At 40.7% G+C, this 23,121-nt stretch overlaps 1 protein-coding gene across 1 annotated transcript in view; it reads left to right on the plus strand.

The window, feature by feature from the left end:
- Nucleotides 1–23,121, plus strand: part of gli2a (GLI family zinc finger 2a) — an 87,436-nt gene that overhangs the window by 40,202 nt on the left and 24,113 nt on the right. Inside the window, exon 3 of the mRNA XM_086124087.1 lies at nucleotides 14,090–14,195. Coding sequence (XP_085980213.1) covers nucleotides 14,090–14,195 — 106 coding nt within the window. The remainder of the gene's footprint in view (nucleotides 1–14,089; nucleotides 14,196–23,121) is intronic.

A 23,121-nucleotide genomic window follows, 5' to 3' on the forward strand; every position in this document is an offset into this window, starting at 1 on the left:
CTTTGTTTGTTCACTGTGTCCCATACCATCACTTAACCAGTTGTTCATTACACAAGCAGAAAACAACTCAAAAATAATATTTGAAAACATTGAATTAGTAATAACAGTCTATGAATGCTGTAGCTTGTGTATCTTTGGGCTAGAAATGACACAAAAGTGTTATAATTTAAAAAAAAGAAAACAAATCAAATGATTTATACTCCTGATCTTATTGGACAATTTTGAGGATTCTAATGTGGAATTTGATGGGAAAAAAGCTTTTAAAAAATGTCTTACTGTATTTTACCCATTGCGTGTCAGTCTCATCCGTTCAAAGCTAATGAATCATTAAATAAAAGTTCCAAAATTGGTCAGTTATGACTTATTTAGAGTTTAACTGTAGACAACAACAATAAAATAAAACCCCTCGGAATAACAGACTGAGGCTGTTTGTTTAAAAAAGAAAATTCCAATAAATTAGCATACATCTCCATTATTACGATCAAAACAACCATTTTTAAGAATAAAGGTCATCTCCCAAAATCTGAAGGACCTTCCCAGTGTCTGCGAGGTAAGCACATCTCCTGGCGTGGCAAACAAGAGAAGCGACATATTGAATAATTTTATCACACCATGCATGCTATTTGTTTGTGCAGGCTCTTTTACAAATGAGTCCTTATCTTGAGTACCGATGTTTGTCGTTAACACAGTGGACGCTCCATCTTGTATCTGGAGACAACAAAGCAGTCGACCCTCATTTACATGTACAGTCAAAGGCACACTCATACTGTGCAGGCCAGTGCACAACAGATGAAATGTCACCTAAATATATTTTATTTGCTTAAACACATCATAGGAGTAACTGTTAACTTTCCTTTGTGACTTGAGCTTTCAGCACTCAATAGAAGAGTCCCTCCATTTGCCTGCTTAAAATCTAATGAAGACAGACATGTAAACTAACATGGGGCAAGTTCCCCCTCGGCCCCTCTTTCAAAGTCACAAATCCCTCACTTCTATAAACAATTGAACCGTCATTGCCAAGAAGGCACTGTTGAAAGTAACATGTGTAACTCATTAGGCCTTTGTTTATTTCATTTCCATACTTGCATTAAGATCAAGTAAACATATTAACCTTTTTGGTTACAGAGCATCAAAGCAGATGCTAGTTTTTGCGTCTTCGATTCACTCTGCCGACCCTAGCTCGAACCAGAGATTTTCAAATCGAATACATAGGATAGCCAAAATAGGATGTCATACAGAGGGATAGAGATTGCGACCTTCATCTTTATCTTCAGTGCTATTCATACTTTGTGAATTGCTTCTCTCCCTTTGATTGCGCACAAAATTTACTAGCCGGGAACAGACAACTCCAACCCGTTGAATTGAGTTGAGTCAACTGCAGTTTGCATTCACGTGCTGCGGTTAACCTGTTGGTTTTATTCCTCGGCATTACATTTTGCAAAATGAGGAACAAGACAGCCTCTTGTATGTTTCGCAAGTATCAAGGAGAGTTCTTGTAGAGTTCTTGCTGAACACAGATACATGACAGGCAGTAGTTTTTCTTTTTCATCCTCAGTTCATCCTCATCATTTTCTCGACAGCAATCTACAGGTGCCAAACTGCGAATGTGCGTCTACTGTCGTTGTGAGTTGTCATATCACCATCCACTACTAGATGGCAGACATGGCTTAGCTGGGCTTCAGTCTTATATAGCCCTATACTACAACATGAACCCCCCAAAAATTTGTGGAGTTGCAGAATTCTATGCTGGACAAACATTTAGCATTAAGTATTAAAATTTTTAAGGAGCTGATTTTCGTGAGGGCGGTTAGCACGTTGCAGAGGTCCGAGGTTCGATTCTGGGCTCCGGCCTTCCTGTATGGAGTTTGCATGTTCTCCTCGTGCCTGCGTAGGTTTTCTCTGGGTATTATGGTGTCCTCCTACATTCTAAAAACATGCATGGTTGCTTGATTGAGCACTCCAAAATTCATACCTGTCAACTCATACGGTTTAGCCATAGTTCATATGGATTTTGTGGTGAATCTTACGTATATGGCCGTATCGCACAAATCATACGGATTCTGAACATTTCCGGGTTTTTTTTCACCAACTCCAAATGATTTGGAGTTGGTGAAAAAAATAACGCAGGAATACAACTCTGAACACAGTAATGCCACTAAGTAGAATGATGATTAGACATTAACCAGACATTGTTTTATGGAGATCTACAATAAATATCATTGAAAATTTCGTGGGTTTTTTTTCTGCCGTTATTTTGACATATAAAATGCTTTGGTATGTTATAATGATTTTTTGCTCTTTATAAGGATTTTTTTGGTAGTTTATACAGGTTGGCGCTCCAAAAAGTTGACAGGTATGAAAATTGTCCTGGGCTGTGATCGTAAGTGTGAAATGTTGCTTGTCTCTGCTTGTCTCCGATTGGCTGGCAACCAGTTCAGGGTGTACTCTGCCTCCTGCCCGAAAATGGCTGAGATAGGCTCCAGCACACCCGTGACCCTCATGAGAATAAGCGGCTTAGGAAATGGATGGATGGATGATTTTTTTTTTTAATTGCACCAAGTTAGTTTTAATTCACTTGTGTCAGTTTGCTATTCAGCAGTTTTTTGCCATCCTTGATTGTTCATTTTTATGCAAGAGAGCCCTTTGCCCTGTTTTTTTGCTTCAACCCCCTTGTTGTTAGGTTCGTGTAGTGGATATTTTATTCATGCATTGAGAAATGTATTGTGAAAAATGAAATGTTAAGAATGTGTATTTTGCACAGTTACATGTGTTTTGTTCATATCTAAAATGGCAATTTTGTCATAGCTTAGGAAGTGCGTCAGCCTATGTTGCCGCAGAGTAGCACTGTTGAAAAACGCGTGGCCCCCTCCACCATTAAAGGTGCCCATCACCGGTTTAACCCTTTGCCAATCGGATGTTTCAATACACATCTCGATATATTTAAAAGTGTTTCTATTCGATTCAATTTGATGCACTCACATCTTGTAAATGAAACGGATTTTCCAATTCAAACAGTTTTTGGTACACCCCGAGTAATCTTATAAGTAGATGGTTCAGATCTTTGGGCCACGATTGTGTGTGCCATCTCTAATTTCCATTTCTTTGCTTCTTTTTTTTTTATCAACGCTGTCATCACATATTCTTTTACCCCGCAGCAGCGCTATTCTTTGGATCCACAAAAGACAGGAATGACGACTTGTCCTTTTTAAGTCAATTGCCTTCAGCAGCCTACCAAATGGGTTTGCTATCCTTAACTGTATCAGTTAAAATGAAGCTTCTTGATTACCAAAACCTTTACACTGTCAAACAATGTTTGTATGATGCAAACAAAATTATCCTGTAAATTAAAATGAGCAACAGTAGATTACTGGTTAACTGCTATAGTCCAAGTATCCAGCTAAAGAAGGCAAAAGCATGCTTAAAGCATCCTTTAGCATTGTAACGTTTCATTTCAGAAGAGTAAGACCACCATTGCAGTGTTAGGACAACAAAATGGGTTTTTCCAATTAGCTCCGTTCTGCAGGCAATTGTACATACGATCCAATGTAGTTGTTCTGAGACCCTCTGACTTGCTTCACAGCTGTTTCTTGTTAGCGCCTTAAAACAAATTCCCACAGTGACTTGGTTTCCATACTAAAGTCTGCCCCGAAAAAAAAGAGGCCAGACAAGGAAATGTTTCAAAACACCCTGTTGCTATGTGTATATGTCTTTGGGCCTGTAAAAAAAGCTACAAGTCTCTTAAATTGTCTCGTATCAAGATTGTGCTGCTCTGAGTGGTGCAAGGCTACGCTCTCAAGGCGCTCTGTCCTGCCTCTCTCTGTCCCTGACCACGACTGTAAGTCAGCTGAGTAGGCCTTAACTGCCTCGCTTCATCTTCACAGTATCACCCCATTAACTGAGCCTCAAAATAGAAGCCGTACTTTTTTTCAGAGTATCTAGTAAATCGCCATTGTTCACAATAACCTTCTGCCCCTGCTGTAGTTTGTACTCACGATGACTAATGATGAAAAGAATGCTTTGCAGGATTCACGGTATCTGCGTTCTGCCAGTCAAAATGCAGGTCGCGAGGGTTCTACTCATTTCACACAGTTGTCATTTCAATGAGCAGCCAAGGAAGTTACCTTTCTGTACAAGAGAATACACGTTGTAGTTTGATGAAGAGCAGGCCAGCTTTAGCCAGTGGATCCTTCCCAGCCTCCCACTCAGGCTTGGAGCACACTTTCCTTCACCTCAGGGTGACCCCAGCAGAGACAATCTAGATTGATGTGCACTGCCTCCTTTTCACACACATTGTATTCAGTTTTGGGTATTTCCCCTGCTTTCCCCCGTCTTTCCTTTAAAAAAAAAAAGCCTTGTTTACGAGTCGAGGAGGGGTGTGTCGTGCTTGCACTAAGAATGTCGCCATAAGGCAATGAGGACGGTCTTTGTGTGAACTGGCAGCTTCTCAGTGAGTGTGTCTGGGAGGTTAAAAGACTCATGGGAGATGGAGAAAAGTCTGGCCCCTGGGTTCCCGTTGTTTGAAGTGAGTTGGCATGATTGGTGTTTTGGCCATCATTATTTACATTAAGGAAACTAGTTTTGAGAATGATCACCAGATTGTTGGAATCAGGCAAAAACTTGGGATCTTATGTCACGTGATGAGCCTAATCATTGGAACACAGTGTGTGGTGAGTCAATTTAACCGGTCACATGTGATTTTACGCAACACATTTCGTGCAGATAATATCCCCAAGTGAGATCTGGTTTTCATCATTTTACTTGAAACCGGCCAACAGTTCATTTTTACTCTCGCCCAAACAATGCTACGCCTAGTGTGCTCATTTCCTGTTCAAGCATGTAGTATTGCTGTCAAGATTATCCAAGCGATAAAATTATTTTTGTCACCTTAGCTTATTTATTGAAATAGGTTTCACACTGTCCTTAAAATATTTTACTATTGTTTTTAACAATGTAATGAATGACTAAATGACAGCCTCCATATTCCTTCCCATGATGCCTTTTTTTCCCAGTGAATATCTCTTAGTACTATATGCTAATGGTGACCCAGGTGAGATGCAGTCTTAGGAGCTCTCAAGTTGTAGAACAAATAGGTGAGGGTGACCTAGCACCTTGTCGCCGAGGTGATGGATCTTAGTCGCAGTGCGTTTGCAGGGTTGATTTGAGAATTGGAAGTGATAGAGGCAAGGGTGTAGGTTAGACAGAGACTGATCACAGAAGATAGAGGCCAGCTGGGTTCTGCGTTGCTGGGATTTGTAAACATTCACGGACCGTGGAGGAAGGGGGCCAACTATACTGGACACAACGACACGATTAGACGGTTGAACATTTATTGGATCATTAATAAGGGCAATAGCTCTTCTACAAATGAAGAAAGTTGTTCTGATTATTCTCACAGGCGCGGAACATAGAACTACCCCATCAGTGCAGTGTTAGAGTTTTGTTGTGGGAATCCACATATTTCATAGAACATAAGGCTAAGGCAATTAGTTCATTTTATGTCGGTTTTATCATCATAAGTTACAGGCTACAAGTGTATAAATAAAATAATAAAAATAAGCTCATATTTAAAAAAAAAAAACAAAAAAACTCGCAGTCTACTAAAGGACCATACTTTGGTAGACTGGCACGATGGACGCAACGACAAGAACGATCAGCGATTAGGGTGTAGTCTCCAAGTGCCATTTTTATGGCGCAGAAGTTCTTCCACCATGACGAGACTCTAATACGCAAGTAAAGCGCTAGAGTTCAAATGAAAAGTTTGATTCATTATGTTTTAAGGCGACTGTCACCACTCCCACAGCCCTCCCTCTTGCAGATCTGTTGGCAAGCGCTCGTCTGCGAAATGACCAAAATCGCCAACCTTTCCACAGAGATAAGCCATTCTCTACGCAGCATTTACGCCAGTCAAGAAAATTGAGTCCTTGGTTATGAAGCTAAGTGTAAAAGTCAGTCCTGTAAAATATAATGAGAGTAACACTCAACCGTAACAAAGTGATGATGCACATGGTGACTTAGGGTTCTGTGGGTCTTATGCTTAGTGTTCTTGTCATTATCTTCATCTCTTAACATTGCTTATTGAATCTGATGTTTCATATTGAAAAGTATTTTAGAAGAACACCAAGAAACATAACAACACAAATTGAATGTTTTACACATGCGTTTCCAAATTTTTATAAAGTCACGGCACACATTTACATTACAAAAATGTCTTTACACACCACCAAAGATATTATGAAAAATACAAATCATCTACTGAAAAAAAAAATGAAGTGATGCCAATGTACTCACAAATCTAATTCCTCCATGTGAAATTGAACTTATTTTATAAAGAGATAAAAAATGTTGGCGGTGGGGGAGGGGGGTGCGAGCACAATCGTCGAGTGGAATGAACTTCATATGATATTTTAAGCTTTTTTTTCTGAAATTAAAACAAAATGAAAAGTGGGTTGTGCAAAATTTAAATTTGAGCAGCTTCTTCTTCATGTTTGTTGTATCTCCCAGGTAGCTTTGCAAACTTCAAATGAGACTTTTTATTGTTGTCTCCGAGAAATCTTTTTGCCATGTTTCCATAAAGGCCAGATTTGTGCACTGTGAAACTAATAGTTGTCCTACAGATTGCTCAGTGAATTCGTGCTCTTCATGCAAAGTGATCATGGGCCTCTTGGCTTCATCTCTGATCAGTGCTGTCCCTGAGCAGGTGCACTTATACTGAGACTCAACAACACACAGGAGGACTCTATTTGTCATCATCAGTCATTTAGGTCAATGTTGGATCATGCTGAAATCATCAGGGAACTTCTGGATCCAGTTGGCTGCACTTTTCAGATTTTTATTTCTTAAAAAAAATATAGATATTATTATTATTTTAATTACGTTCCATTGAACAATTGTGTCCCACTTCGTGTTGCTTCTTCAATGAAAATTCCAATTTTATACCTTTATGTTTGTTACCTGAAACGAGGCACGAGGTCAAACAGTTCAACTGTGGCAAACACTTTTGCAAGCAACTGTAGCAGAGTAAGGTTGGGGTGACACGGCATCCCAGTTGGAAATAAGTGAGTTCTGTCTGTCCTCATACAAATCGGTTCAAACTGATTTTTGGCAGACTTTAAAATAGAATAGACATGTACATTGAAAGAAATGCCTCTGTAAATCATAAAACCGTTACTACCTAGTGGTGACTTTATTTTCGTATTTCAAAGAATTGCTAATATGTCTTCCCAGGCATCTGGGTATTTGTGTATATCAGAATTTATAGAATGCAAACTCTGAGGGTGTTTACAGGTACTAATGAATTTCTGCTCAAGTCATTGTGCAGCCCACTGGACTAATCCACTTCTGTCAAGAAAAATATTTATTTTCATTTTACTTGCCTCTTATAAAAGTCTGGGGCCACTCTGCTAAGAAATCCTCTTGGATAGTCATCGCTACGTGCACTGTTGGAAACTCTTAATCCCCATGTCGCCATTACTCACCCTTGTGCTTCACTTGAGGAAGCAATGCCTTGCAAAGTAAACCTACAGCATGGGGTGTCCCCACTACGGCCCATGGGCCAATTGTGGCCCTCATCCATTTTTCAGCGGCCTGCAACATCTACTAAAAATAACCTTTAAAAGTTTAAAATAGAAAGGTGCAGGTGAGCAGAGGGAGAAGGGAGGATGACAAAAGAAATAGGTGCCCTACTACGAATAATAAATTGGTTTGTATACCGTCGCGCTTATCTACATATGCAAAGATTCAAATAAACTATGTATGACTATAATAACAATAATCAACCAAACACATATCTGTATGCTTCCCTGCAAAGAAAAAGTTTGGACACCCCTAATCTGGAGGATTCATAATATGTTTTGCAGCACGGAATGGATTCACCTGTGCATACAGCGTCATTCTAATAACAGAGCACAACACAAACACACAAATTTGACTTGACCTAATATTTACTCATCTCTTAGTTCTCTTTGACTGCTTACAAAGAGTGAATGCCAGATCAAATCAGAACAAGTGTGTGCGTGTGTGCATGTGTGTGTGTGTGTGTGTGTGTGCGCGCGTGCGTATGGCCGCATGCACGCATATGCGAATTTGTGTTTTGCCATTGGCACTGCGCTGTGTAGTTAGGAACCCGGCCAAGTTTTCCTGCTGGAATTTCCTGTCTGAATTGAGCACCCCCACCTCTAGTGCTACTTTTCTGGTCTTCGTGTCTCTCTTTCACTGTTTTCTTCTCTTTCTCTCCCTGCCTCTTGTTGTCCTTCTCTCACTGCCCCTTTCTTTCAGAGCACAACAAAGCCTTTTTTTTTTCTTCAAATTTGCTCCTGGCCTGGCCTCTGAGGGCATTATTATTATTGCTGAGGACTTCCTCAAATACCTGAGCGCTCTCCATGCTTCACTTCAGAACGGTCCTGTTCCGCAGCTTCACAATGCAAAATGGATTTTCCTTCTACTTCTTAGAGGCATGAGACTCAAATGGGAATATGTTGGCATTGTCTTCACTGGGAGATCAAAACAGTGCTCGAGGATCCAAATCAAAAAGGAGGAGAAGATGAAGAGCTCTGCCTGCTGCTTAGCAGAATGTTTGACACAAATGACAGAACTGAAACCTCACAATAAAGGCCAAATGTAAGTTTGGTCTTTAACATGTAAATTAATCAATATTAGTAACGACAAATACTTTGTTCAGTGAAACTGAATACAAAGGTTTTCATAGACAAAGTTTGTACTTTGGTAGTTTTGTATGAATCAAGATTTTTTTCCTGTTAATGTTGTCAAGTTTATTATTCAATGTTTATCCTCCTTTTTTAGTGATTCACTGTCTTCAAAGGGTTCCACTAGGAATGGTTTTGTTCTATTTTTAATGACTGATCAGACTTGGGGTGACGAATCCCATTGTGTGAGCACCCTACTGGTTCTCGTAAATAGATAATAGAAAGCAATGACTACACACACAAAGGTCTCACGCATACCATCAGCATTCGTCACTAAGGGCTCTATTGTCACAGATAGTGCATGCAGAAATGTTGTCGTATCCTGAATTTTAGGAGTTAGGTTCGCTGTGCTTGTTTATCAATTTGGCAGACCGCTCTGCGTCACGCTGGGTGTGTACTCGTAGATACACTTGGCCGAGGATTATTTGGTTGTAGAAAATTGCTCCAAAAATAGTGGCACAGCTGATCAGATGAAATTTTGGTTAATTTGATTCAGCCACGGGCTGACAGATCCTCAGCTGCACAGACCTAATGCATGGTTGCCATCATATTTAATTCAGAGGGTATTTCATTCGTCAACAGCGGGCATCAAACCCTGTGTTGCCACATCGGCCAAGCGGTGGTCACACAAAGATCATGGTGTCCTTTTCTGCAATGAAATCTCCATGTGACATGTGAGTGTGTCACATTTTAAGGGAATGTGAGAGGAGTAGCTTTGACTGGGGTCGGCTGTGTTCACGCTCACAACGGCGCAATTGGCCCTTTTATAAATTTACTGACTTGCACGCATCTGTGAAATGATCAAAACCGGTCGTCCACATTGGATTTGCTCCGGTGAAATAAATAGAGCCACAAGTCTTGCATCGTGAATTCCTTTATCCTGTTTTATATTACTCCTTCACTGCCTGATAATAGGTTGTCTAACAAAACACAAAGATACACAAAGATAAAGAGATAAAAAAAGATCAGCTCTAATATGTCCCAAGGCAGTGCTGACTTGGAGTGGCTGTCTATCGTCATGGTTCTAGCCTCTTGGGCCCTTGCCATCCTCTCCACCCATGATGTGACAGACCCTCCAAAGCATGCGGCGTCATTCACAGAGTGCCCAAACGTCTGGTCCCACTTGAGAAAGCAAACTCAGACCCCCTTTTCCATGCTCTTATTTGAACTTGTGCATTTATGGGGTGCCTCTCTTGGCTTTGTACATGTGTTGACTCTGCAATTGCTGACTGTCCCACATACAAAAGCTGGAGAGAGCCTCTGGCTGACATCCAGTGGCAAAGCTCTCAATGGAAACACAGAGTCTTGAGCCTACTACATGAGCTCAATAACAAGTGCAGGCCGAAAAGCTGCGACCAACTAATGATACATGTTTCAATTTTACTGTTCAGGGTTCATTTCATAAAATGAGTCTGACCTTTTTTAGAGGGAGAAAAGAACTTGGGGGGGGGGGGGTATTGATATCAAAAACGACTCACATATAAAATGCTTCTGTGTGTCACTCGTTCGTGTTTTTCTTGTATTTGACATGAAATTATCATCAATATGTCACTCGGTAAGTGAGATACACCAGAAATGTTAGTTAGTTTTAAAATGAGTTTTCACATTTCTTAACTCTTATGCAGTTCCAAGATGCAGTAAAGTAGAACCTTCATTTCCGGTCTCATGTAATCACATCGGGCTTAAATGCACAAAACAAAATTGACCTACGTCATGCTTATTTCTCCAAATCATAACAACGAAGGGCTTAAGTAATGTCTTCTTTTGTACTTGGCATCAACAAAAACATAATTATGTCCTAGCCTACAGACACTGACTTGTCTCACTTTTCACAGTGCTGACTGGCACTTGTGGCCCTTGTTCGGTTTGAAGACCCCCTCAAACTTTGAAGTCAAGATGGCGCCCGAGTAGGCAGCCAAGTGCTCTCATGAGCCTTGCTTTTTTTGTTGTTATTGTGTTTCTTTTGTCACTTTGTGTTTGTTGTTACGTCGTGTGGACCTGATGTGGACTTTTTTCAGCATTTTCTGGCGACGACATTCATCAAGGAGGAGACTCTGTGCTTGGTGGTTGCGCCTTCTCGGCAGCATGGGTATACCAGCACTGTTTTTGACTGGGAGGAATGTCGGCGCCATTTGACTGTCGTTGCTGGACAGTCCCGGGGCGCTTGTGTCTTGCGCCTGTAATGGGCAGCATTTTTCACAGCCCCGCTTTGTTCAGCGGAGAGATCGGTGCTGTTGAACGGTCTGCGGCTGGATGGATGTAAGGCTTGAGGAGCCGACGATGAGAAGAAGGAGCGTTAGCGCGGAGCGCCGATGCGGATTTGGAACTGGGAGTCGCGGCTTGGAGTTTGAAGCGGATTACGTGGGACAGGAGAAGTGAACTAATCTATTTTCGTCAATGGACGCTACAGCTTCGTGTTTGCTTTCAAAACTTAGCTTGTAGCAGACATGTGCACATTTTCAGCATGACGTCTCTGATCCACTGGTGAAAGGACACTTTGATCCTCTCCTCTTTCATCTATAACTGCTTCAGACAACAAAGTGTATGCAGAAAAGTGGTGAAGATTGCACCACTGTCTGTGTCCTATGTGTTGTGTTGTGTTATTTTGACTTCAAAATGGCACCGCGAGAGTGGCTGCCTTTCCAGCAGCTCCTATCTTTTGTTGTTCTACTTCTTCCTTTCATAACTTTGCTGCTGTGAATTGGGAATTTCTCCATTGCGAGACTAATAAAGGTTTTCTTATCTTATCTTATATAAATATATATATATATATATATATATACACACACACACACACACACACTATATTTTCCACACTAAAAGGCGCACTGGATTATGAGGCGCACCGTCAGTGAATGGCCTATTTTGTCATTGTTTTCAAATATTGGACGCACCGGATTATAAAACACAATCTACAATGCATCCACTAGATGGAGCTACGCTCAAGGAAATGCAAACCGAAGGATCAGATGCAAGTAAAATGTAGCAGACTGGTCTCACACCTGTCTCACAAGTGTTTGTTATTTATTCCTTTATTGTGTATTCACAAACGAGCACATCACAAAACAAATTCTGTAGGGGGTGCTATAGAATTTATTTTGTGATTTCTTTGCTTGATTTTCTATTTTAATGCATTATTTTCAATTTTAGTAATAGTAATCGTTATTAATTTACGTTTTCCGGTGGCGGTCATGAACACCTTTCGAGTCGAACGGAAGAAGAGAAGGCACGGAGATGGACAAAAAAGTACCTGTGTTTGTTGAGACTGTGAAAACCATTAATAAAGTGTGTATTTAAAAAAAAACAACAACACCACAGCTCTCCTTTTTTCGGAGCTGCAACAAAAACTTATTTAATAAAGCTGTTCACTGAACCAACAGCAAGTTATAACATTGACTCGTTAACGTTGAACTCTGCTGTGAATTGGGAATTTCTCCATTGCGAGACTAATAAAGGTTTTCTTTTCTTTTCTTTTCTTTTTCTCTCTTGCCGCTATTTCTATTTCCGTGTTCTATTGCATGTCTCCAGCAAGGAGCCATTTTGAGTTTGACATATTACCGTAATGACCATACACAAGGCGCACCAGATTTTAAGACTGTGCGAAAATGGAAGACTCTTAGGTGCGCCTTTTAGTGCGGAAAATGCAATCTATATAAATATAAAATATATATAAAATCACAGTGCATGCATACATTACAAAAACATACATTGTTTTGGTATTTACCTACTCGATATTCTTAATATGGAGTAACAATGTATAATGTTTAGATCACAGGTGACAAACTCGAGGCCCTACTATCGTGTTATCATCATTTGTCATCTGCAGTAAACTCTCTGTAATTAATACGTCACATGTAGCTTAATTTTTGATGGGTAGAATCTTGCATTTATCAGTCATATGCCGGACCGGTCTGGCAGATTGAACAAGAGTACAGGGAAGTGAATCACAATACGTAGTCACCGTAAAAGACAACACGACGGTGCAACATTAAATCCATAGCGAGTTTAAAACAACGTGATAACCATGTTGCTCTTTCGCTGTGTACTCAGCAGTCACAGTTTCCATGATATGCTCAACTTCTTGCAAGTATCCTTCGCAGCAAGGTATCAGGAGGAGTAATTAGCAGATGGAAAGCCGGTGAATCCATGCTAATAGCTAAGCTAACGTAATGTCATTGTGAAAGACTGGAATTAAAAGTGCTTGGGTGACTGAGTGTACACTTCATTGAAGGAAAAAAAAGTTATTTTATTTCTTATGAATCAATTTCTGTCAGAAGCATTATTTTTTGCCCCTTATTTAGATTAATATTTGCAGTTGTGCAAAAAATGTGTTCTGAGCCTCCACCCTCTGTTGACAAAGGTTCGCTACATTTGAGCAGAGTATTTACAGTATGTCTGCTATTATTGTTCATTAAATGTGTGAGTGAAGAATGTCGGTGAGGGCCCACTCTGGAGTGCGTGTAAACATACTGGTTGACGTTACTATACATACCTGCAGTGTTCCTCATGTACCATGGCAAATATGTGAATTAAGAAAAACATGATAACTCTTGGTAGTCCAGTGGTTAGCACGTCGACTTCACAGTGCAGAGGTACTCCGGCCTCCCTGTTTGGTGTTTGCATGTTCTCTCTGGGCCTGCGTGGGTTTTCTCCGGGTACTGCGGTTTCCTCCCACATTCCAAAAACATGCATGGCAGGCTGATTGATCACTCAAAATTGTCCCTAGGTGTGAGGCGTGCATGGTTGTTCGTCTCTGTGTGCCCTGCAGTTGGCTGGCAACCAACTCAGGGTGTCCCTCGCCTACTGCCCGAAGACAGCTGGGATAGGCTCCAGCACCCCCGCGACCCTAGTGAGCATGAAGCGGTTCGGAAGATGAATGAATGAATGAATGATAACTCTTTGTGTTTTTCCTCAATGATGCTAACATTTAAAAAAGGGGTTTACAAGAGCGCTCCCACAACTGAACTCTAAACAATAAAATCCCCTTCACTGCAGCTGTAATGACAGTGATTAATGAAGATCAGCTGTGTGTTGTTCTAATGAGGCTTCCCATAAGCCTACAGACCATTTTATGGCAGGAAATGGTGTTCGTGCATTCTTTGTCTCCCACATAAAAACACTTTCATTGTTGTGTAAAATCCGTGTTGGTATTATTGGATCCAAAAAGCTATTAATTAACTGTAGCTCTTCAGGCATTAGGCAGCAGCAGTCTAGAAGGTATTATTTACTTATGGGTTACAGGAACTGTAAAATGTTAGTTTCATTTCATGCTGTGGTGCGGGCACTTCCCAGGAACTCCTGTCTCAGGTCTTGTTTGATGTTATTTCGTTGCTTTTCTTCTTGCGTTCATTTTTTAAAAATGTTTTCCATGCTGTGTTCATTTACAGGTGTGCACCATATCTTCCCTACGTTTCACACTCCCATCCCAGTCGACATGCGACACCACGAGGGGCGGTACCATTACGAACCGCACCCCCTGCACACCATGCATGGGTGAGTTTTCTTCACTTCCTTTCATGCTGCCCCTAAAAGACTCCTTTAAACTGATTTATCCAGACTCACTGTTCTGTGAGAAAGCCACAGATTCGGAATGGGTGTTCTCTCCAGAAGTAGAGATGTACGAAAGGGGATAGTGGGAGCGGGGTGTGAAAGTTTACGGTCAAGACTTGCCTTCCCCACAGATATCGTGTTGACACACATGAGATGCTGGCGCAAACATGCGCAAGGGATTGTCCAACTGTGTTGGAATCTGCCCAAAGCTGGCCAAGCTACTGTATGTTGAAAAAAAGAGTCAATAAAGTTAAACAAATTACCTTTTTCAGTAAATGTAATCATTTTATATTGTAGTGGAATGTGCGGTTGCACACGTTTTATGGTACAAAACCCCTTCATTATTACTATTAACTCATTGAATACCAGCCCTTTTCACTGGAGCAACCTCCTCAATCCCTCACATTTTACTGAATTTCGACTGATTTGCAAGGCCCACAGAATTTTCTGTCCTATGGCTATATATACATGCAACCTGTCAAAAGAAAGGTGAGTCTCTCTTCTTTCAGAAGAAAAAAAAAGTTTGTTTTTAGCTTTCTCCGTTCGTTGGCAATCAGCATTAGAAAACTGCTAAATTTGATGGAAAATGCCGATTTTCTGCAGAAATCCAGAGAAAATGAGCTTTTTGTAAAAGCATGCATTTCAAGCATCATTTCAAGTTTTACACTATTTTTTGCTTTTGTGGCAGCTCAAATACCTCAATAATGTGTTCCTCCTACAAATAATGTTTTTGTCGCAAAATAATTTATTTGCACACAACAAAATTAGTGAACTATGAACAAAAGTGCAGCTGTGGAGAAGATGGTTTTTGGCTTCCATCCAGTTTGTCACCACATCGATTCATCCCACCACGTCCATATGCACGACCTATAAATTATAGAAACATTTTTTTTTGTTTTGTTTTGTTTTTTGAAAACCTATGGCGACATGCAAGTCAGCGCATTTACGGCGCATATTTTCATCCACATCTACGAGACGCATCAACCGTACATAAATGATTAGTGTTACTGGCAACTTCATAGTATAGCGGGGAATGTAGCAGTACATAAAAGTGACTGAGGAGGCATAAGAAGTGATGAAGTTTTGAATGGGAACTTGCAAGCTAGTCAGCAGTTACCTCCTCGTTCCAGCGGCTCTGGCGAGGACTCTCGGCTGCTTTCCGTTATGTCCGAAGGCACATATTCGTCCGACATCGGGATCCAAATCGCTCTCCAATTCATCGTTTTCGCCGTCGTCTTTACGAGACGATTCCAACGAATAGCTGACGTGTGCCCGGCGTCGGCCATGCGAAGCAATGCAGCCTCTTTGCCGGCATCGCTGGAAGTCGCCGGGGAGACGATTTGTGGGCGACGTGGGGCATCGGGAGGCACAAAATGCTCTGCCAAGCGATGATCGCTGACGTGAAGCAAGTTCATCTTCATCAGATGAACTCGAAACTCGGCGTGAGCTATGCGGGCTGCGTGTAGCACGCCATGTTTGTGCAGGCCGACGTTCGTTTGACGGGTGCCGCTTTCGATTACGTTACTGAAGCGTCATTTTCTCTTCCACACAAACACTATCTCCTTTGTTGTTTTGTTTCGAGGACGCTTTTATACCGAAAAAAAATCATTTTTAGTTAGTTATTTCCTTTTCTCCATTGTTGCTAGTTGCTAATGTTCCAATCCACTATCCACATATGCCCCTCCTTCACTGTACGCCCTTTCTACTACTTCTGCTGCGTGATCCTGGTTGATTTTTGCACCACTGCCACCCGATGGCCATTATTTTGCTATTTAACATTGCCGTCAAGCCTAATCCTGTGGTGAGAAGTTGCATCGGACTCTCTTGCACCCTCCCCCATGAAAAAACGTGATTGACGTATTAATACGTCATGGGAAGGGAACGGCTATGCGCAAATTGACGTATTTATACGTCAAAGGGTGTAAATGAGTTAATTATTATTTATTCATCACACATGGCCATTTGACATTTCAGTCGATCAATCGATTTTAGCAACGATCATGCAAGTTGACACACATGATTATTCTTCCACGGGCCACATAAAATGAGGCGATGGGCCGGATCTGGTCCCCGGGCCTTGAGTTTGACACCAATAACCTAAATTGAATGGATACTTTATTTAATGATGTTACATATGATGACAACACAGTAGATGTTCAGTCATCTGACGCCCTCAGATTTTATAGATAGAAAATAAGAGAAAGCATGTTTGCTTTACTCATTGTGTTTTGCTCCATGTGATGCTTTTCAGACAGAAAAGACCCGATTATCACCTTAGTCCAGCTGTTCTTCCCCTGAGTGTCAAATACGACCATGTTGTGTCATCTTGGCAAAAAAAGGGCAGGATGTCTGTGCAAGACATTTGGTCAAAAACTTTAGCAGCTGTCGGCTCCTTTGAGGTTAATGGGTTCTCGGTCCTATGAGACATCAAAAAAATAGAATGTCGGCATGTAACATAATGAGCGCCCAAGGCAATTGTTCCGAGTTGTCATCAAGCAAGATGACGGCGGTACCTGCTGTTTTGTTACTGTGGTTGCTGCTCGGCTGAACATGATTTGGCGCTAACCATTCCAACATTTCTCTGGATGCCAGATTTGCTATCCAACTTACTGCATTCATGTAAACTGTGCAGTTGTGAACTCTTTTCCAAATCTGTTGCACGATTACTTTTCTCAGTTTTCATTGACAGGGTTCCCAATGGTCCTGAAAGTTCATAATAATCCATACTGTTTTGTGAAGCGCTTTGTTACAGCTGCCGCTGTTGTGAAAGCGCTATATAAATCAGCATGTATTGTATTGTATTGTATAAAAAAAGAAGTTGTAAAATGATGTTCTTAATTGTCCTAAATTTTCAGGGAAATCTTCTAAAATCAATAAAAAATCCTTAAAAATGAACCTGTGGATTCATTTCATTTGTGTATGTCATTTTCCCCACCTTTCCAATTCATAGTTTAGTCAGAAAATTGCACCTGGCGCCCTTCCCCTCAAACCCCGCTGTCAGGCTACATGCCTTCCTGGTTCCCGCTCTGCTTTTCCCGCCATCTCCGATCAGTTCCGATGATGATCACGTGATCACTTTGGGTCATTTCGGGCCAATTTGACATACAGTATGTCAAATAAAGGGTTATCTGATTGCCCCTAAAAATAAAGATATGCCCTTCCTTTGGCAGCAATGATTTGAACACCAGCTCAGTGATATGTGGTTTTCTGTTCATTAAATCCACCGTGAATCCCTTGCTGAATCGAGAAAAAGTCTTTAAAAAAATGGCTAAATTAGCCTTCAAAAGTCCTTAAAAGGTCCATAAATAAAAAGTGGAAGAGTGGGAACCCTGATTAGAGGCGTTGATCATCTGCATGACAGTGGAAATTAACAGAATGTTTTACACATACAGAGTCTTTGGCGAAGACATCAGCATCAAGGGTATATTTTTATTTATTTATTTATGTATTCCTTTATTTATTTCTAAGAAAATGTTTGATTACCATACAAATACTTTGAATGACTGCACCACATAGCCTGTTAGTAAGAGGTACTGCTACAGATTATGTTAAGTACGATGCTCCCAATTGGTAGAGTGGTAGAGTTTGCGGTTTGCATGTGTACCTTGGCGCAAATACTGGCAGTTCTTGATTTTTGTATCAGTGCAAGAGCCGCTGTGCATGTTTGCTGATTTGGAAGACCGCTCTTCGCCAAGTTGAACTGGCCGTGTAGCCGAAGTAGTGTCTTGGAGTTGGGCCTGGCAGAGTGACAATTTGGTGGCAGAAAGTCGATCTGAACCTGACCGTATGCTAATCAGTCCACATGTAAATGGCTGGCACAGGGTACACAGCTGCTCTAATACAATGTATTTAATTAATTATATGGTAACAGAGGGCATCAAACCTACTTTGATTACGTGCCCGAGACATACTAGTTTTTAGAATTCAGTTACAGGTAAAACTTGGAATAAGGACCAGGAGCACAGTGGATGCTTTCGCCTCCTGCGGCATGAGAGAGATTCTCAGAGTCAGAATCTTATTTATTGGCCAAGAAGGGAAAAAAACACACACAAGTGTCTGACCAAGGCTTTTAAACATGAAGTTCGAATTTTGAGATGCTAACAAAAGTGAGCTATAAATACTTCTAGCTGTGACTTCTTCAATACCTGTGTGTGCAGAACTTTCTGAAAAATGCATATCCGCGCTAGAAGCTTGTGTGTCTTCAGGCAACTTCAGGAAGATCATCTCATGTAATGACGAACCATTTGCCCGAGCTCATTTCTTCGGGCATTTTAGAGGCAAACCCGCAAGCCAAGAAAAGTTGCCACGCCATGCCACCACGTTGTTTGACGAGTGGTCACCATCCAAACTCCAGTTCTCTCTTGCCATAACCTCAATAGTATTGCATTAGGTTAAGAAAAAAAGGATCTCCTGTTCATTCTACAGTTGACATTCATGCCTTTTGGTAAGCAGTCACTGAGGAAAATGCAGCACTGAAAAGTTGAAATATGTTTAAGGTTTTTGTGTGTAAGGGCTGTGGCCTAACCCACCCTAGTACACAAACAGATGTTGTCCCTCTCACTTACTCAAAGCCAATGGCACCACACAGGATTATATACTGTGTGTTGATGAGACATTTTGGTTGGTGCATTTCCCCACCTCAGTGGTTTGGTTTGGTTAACTTGTAAAGGAAGCAGGGCATGTCTCACTTTATGCTCTTGCATGTTTATTGAACATGGATGCAGGACCTACTAACTATGAATTGGGATGCTCTGGTGATATATTATCAGGACTTTGCTGTTGAAATAGTCAAAACGACTTCAATGCTATAAGTGGTTAAAAAAAATAATTCCATTTTCTAGTGTCAAATAAATTCTCCCTGAGAGGCAAGACTAATTATTATGGATGTTGCGGTTGTTTCACATCGTGTGGAAAACTATTTCAGCTGGACCAACATGGTTCTTATTTCGCAATGAAGCCTTTTTTGTCAGGGAGATGTGTGTCGAATGAACATTTGTTTGTCATTGAATGTTCTTGTGATTATAATCTGCAAAAATGTGATACAGATGATCAATTGAGTCAGTGTCACTTCCTGGTAACCAATTTAATATAATACAGCCATACAGAAACTCGAATTAGTTCATCAGCATCCAAGAAAATGTGAGCTGTTTAAAATTAGACTCTTTGTTTCCCTTCGTTAAGTCATTTGCTGAAATGAATTCATTTTCTTCCCAAGGTGAAATGACGCAATCGCTCCTTCGTCCTGAACACCAGCATGCTCTTACTCGTTATCCCTGAACTCAACAAGCTGTGCCATGTCCAAATGTCTTTCTTTTCCCAGCAGTTTTAACAATTGGAACAACTGAGCGTGGGATTTTACGGATGTCAGAGACAAATAGCAGTTACTGTCTTCAAAGCATGCCCTGCACTAACAAACGCAAGATTACTCTGTCTCTCTCTCATGTTACCTCCATCCATTGCAGGACAGACAAACAATTTAGATTTTTAAATGAGGACCAAGTTGTATGACCATTCTTAAATTTCTCACTATGTATTTTATTTTCCTGTGCGAGCAACCACCCATTGTGTTGAGGTATGGTGGGTGTTTCTATAAATGGCAGCTGCTGATTCGGAGACTGTTGCTCTTCAAGGGCTCTGACGTCCGCAAACAGCCTCCCATTCAACCTCTGGGATTGAAGGCTCTGGAATTTCCACTGACTTCAAGTAACATCTTGTCAGAAAGGTTTCAATAATGGTTCCTACCAGACAAGACTATTATTTGAAACCTCCTGACAGGCAGTTGTAAATGTCACCTTATTACCACGGTTTCATACCAGCTTTTGAGTGACTTACTCGCATTTGTGTGCATCAACATGTGTGACAGCTACCAGCCAAGAAACAAATAAAAAACACAGCTTCAAAGCAAAAAAAAGTAAAAAATCAAGTAAGAGTTCCCTTTTTTTGTGCCTTGCTAACCCATTTCGCATTGGGTTGGTCTTTTGGGTGGCCTCGCAGCAATGATTCATTTAAGTGGGTTTCCATTTTTTTTTGCGAAGTGCAGATTTGCACAATCAAGTAAGCCTGAATGGTAAGCTCATTATTGTATTTGGGATGAATACCCTGCCCCCCCCCCGCCCCAAAAATGTCAGCAGTTGATCATCGGATGTTCATTTCAACCCCGGGAGACCTCACAGTCCTGTACATGGTGAGGAAATGCTGAGTGAAATACAATACAAATTCTAAATACTATAGTCTCAAAAAAGTGACAAGAAAGGTCAAGTTTTTTGTTTTTTTAATGGTAAAGATGAGAAAAGTTGTAGGTGTTTGTTGCCCAGGTGTGCACTGAGTCACGTGACTCACCTCACAGACAGGAAGCAGAAACATCCTTCTCGAAGAATGCCAATCTGTACAACATTGCTGCTTCTTGGGCTTGATATCAATGGGCCCTTTACTGGTCTGTCAGTGTTGGAGTTCAAGGAACGTGTGACAATAATATCTTACATTTTACATAAGGAGTAAGGAGTTGTCATTTTATAAATGCCCGAGTTCAGTAACGCGTTACAATTCGAGCTGTGACGCAGAAGGAAATCTTGAATAAACACTGTAGGGGCAGCCGAAAATGAAAAGAATTTGCAGATGCAGTACATACCTCATCAGACTTTACAATTATTGAGAACTGAAAAGTAACTTAAAAGTAATGAGTAAGTTATTCATTGAAACAGATAATATTGTAAAGCAAGTGATTACTCTCAAATGCAAGAAACTAGCAATATGAAATATATTACATATTGTAAGTAAGTTGCCTAACACTGTTGTCCTTGTTATTGAACGGTATTGTTCATTAAAAAATGTTTATAATTAAAACGCTACAGAGTACCTCGTTCAAATTCAATAACAGCAAATGCGAAAGTCAATGAAAGTATTTTAAACATTGCATTAATATAGAGCGATTTCCACTTTAGCAAGACCGTAAATGGAACAACTGAGCTCTAGTCTGTGGAGGCAGTGTCAAACTTTCTGTATGCAGCTTTGATTTGAAGCGAAGGAAGTGTGTTTTTATATATGAGGTGAATGTTTCTTCTCACTTCTACCCTCTCATTCAAGACAGAAGGCTCTTTATGGTTGTTTCTAGGGGAAGAGTGGGCCCGATGGCAGAAAGTTGGCTCTTAGACAAGGCCAGCAGTCTGCAGACGCTTACTGGAAAGAGCAAGAGCCAAAGCTCGAGGTTGGTTGGCCCGGCCTGAAGTTGGGAGGGCATTGCTGGCTGTGGGTTGGCGTCTGTACATACATGGGTCAATGACAAACTAAGGAGGGCAGCTGATGAGTGGAGGGATGGACGTAGATAAAGGGGCTACTTGCTTGGCCCACCTTTCACCATCACAGTCCAGATGTACAGTGCAAGCTGCGCCACCAGCATTCCTTTACGTCAATGCTCATCTCTGTCTCTCTCTCTCTCTCTCTCTCTCTCTCTTTGTGTGTGTGTGTATATATATCTATATCTATATACCGGTATATATATTTATAAATAATCGGTGTCAAACTCATTTTTGGGCCACTTTGGAGCTACGTCTTCCTTTGGAAGGCCGTTACGAGTGAAACCAAATAAATGTTTAAGCATCACATCTTATGATTACTTGTACACAACAAATTGATGGATGACTAGTTTTGAAATCAGCCAACTATTTATTTGTTGTTTGTTCAATTATCGTTCAAGTGATTGTAACAAAAACAGGGTCACACCGTTTTTGCTAAATCTCAACGTTATTTATTACACGTGACAATTTGACATTTCGGGACAATTTTGAGCAAGGATCATGAAAGTTGGCACGCATGATATGCTTTCACGGGCCACGTAAAATTATGTGGCAGGCCACATCTGGCTCCCGAGCCTTGAGTTTAAAATCGGTGGTATACAGAGTGTGTGTGTGTGTGTGTGTGTGTGTGTGTATATATATACATACATATTAGAGCTGTCAAACGATCAAAATATTTAATCGAATTAAAAACGCAAATGTCATAATTCTAATTAAATCAAAATTAATTGTGATTACTCACACTTTTTTTATCGTTTCTGAATTTCCTTTTATATATTTTTTGTCCTATTTTTTTCCCGTTTTAATGCTCTCATCAACATGGAATCATGGATCATTTTTCTTTGTGCAAAATGCAAATATTTACTGAAACAACGATTTTCAATTTTACATGAACATTTTTCACTTGGAGCAGTTATTCACACATAATCTCTCACACAATATTACTGTCTATCAACAACAGTGAAAAAAATATTTTGCCACACAACAGCTCCTTCAACAGCTCTTTAGCTCTTTTTAGGGAATCAAAACAGAGCAATATAAAATTATAAAGTGCACATCTAAGGTAAACTCGTACTCAGCCTATAGTGGATTTAAACCATGGTTGCATACTTCGTTTTTCTCAAGTTTGCTTTGAACACAGCAGTCAGGCTATGTTGATTCTGTTGGTCCTTCTTGCGCGAAGTTTCTCTACGGTTTTGTGTAGACATCACTTCGGATGACTACACTTGGTTCGATGACAACACTGGAGACGTTTTATTTTCAGTGTGTTCGCTACCACTGCACAGCTGAACTCTCGACGTGCCTCAGGGCACCATCGCTGTCAGACAAACACAGAGAAGCTCCACCCGCTTTATTTATATGGACACGGAACACGGTAACCTTCCACACAAAATAGTTCCAAACAAGTAACAATCGCATCAGTGGCATACATCGAACTCAACAGAATGCCTGCTCTTTATTCACCAGAGGCTCATCAACCTAGTCTCTTATTTCTCTCCCGAAACAGTGTCTTCTCCCGCTTGGTGTACCTTAGCCTTCTCCGCTACGTACAATTTCTGTTCATAGCTTGTAATGGA

The sequence above is a fragment of the Hippocampus guttulatus genome, chromosome 11, assembly GCF_054856545.1.
Source record: "Hippocampus guttulatus isolate MCC_2025c chromosome 11, RoL_Hgut_1.0, whole genome shotgun sequence".
Lineage (NCBI taxonomy): Eukaryota > Metazoa > Chordata > Actinopteri > Syngnathiformes > Syngnathidae > Hippocampus > Hippocampus guttulatus.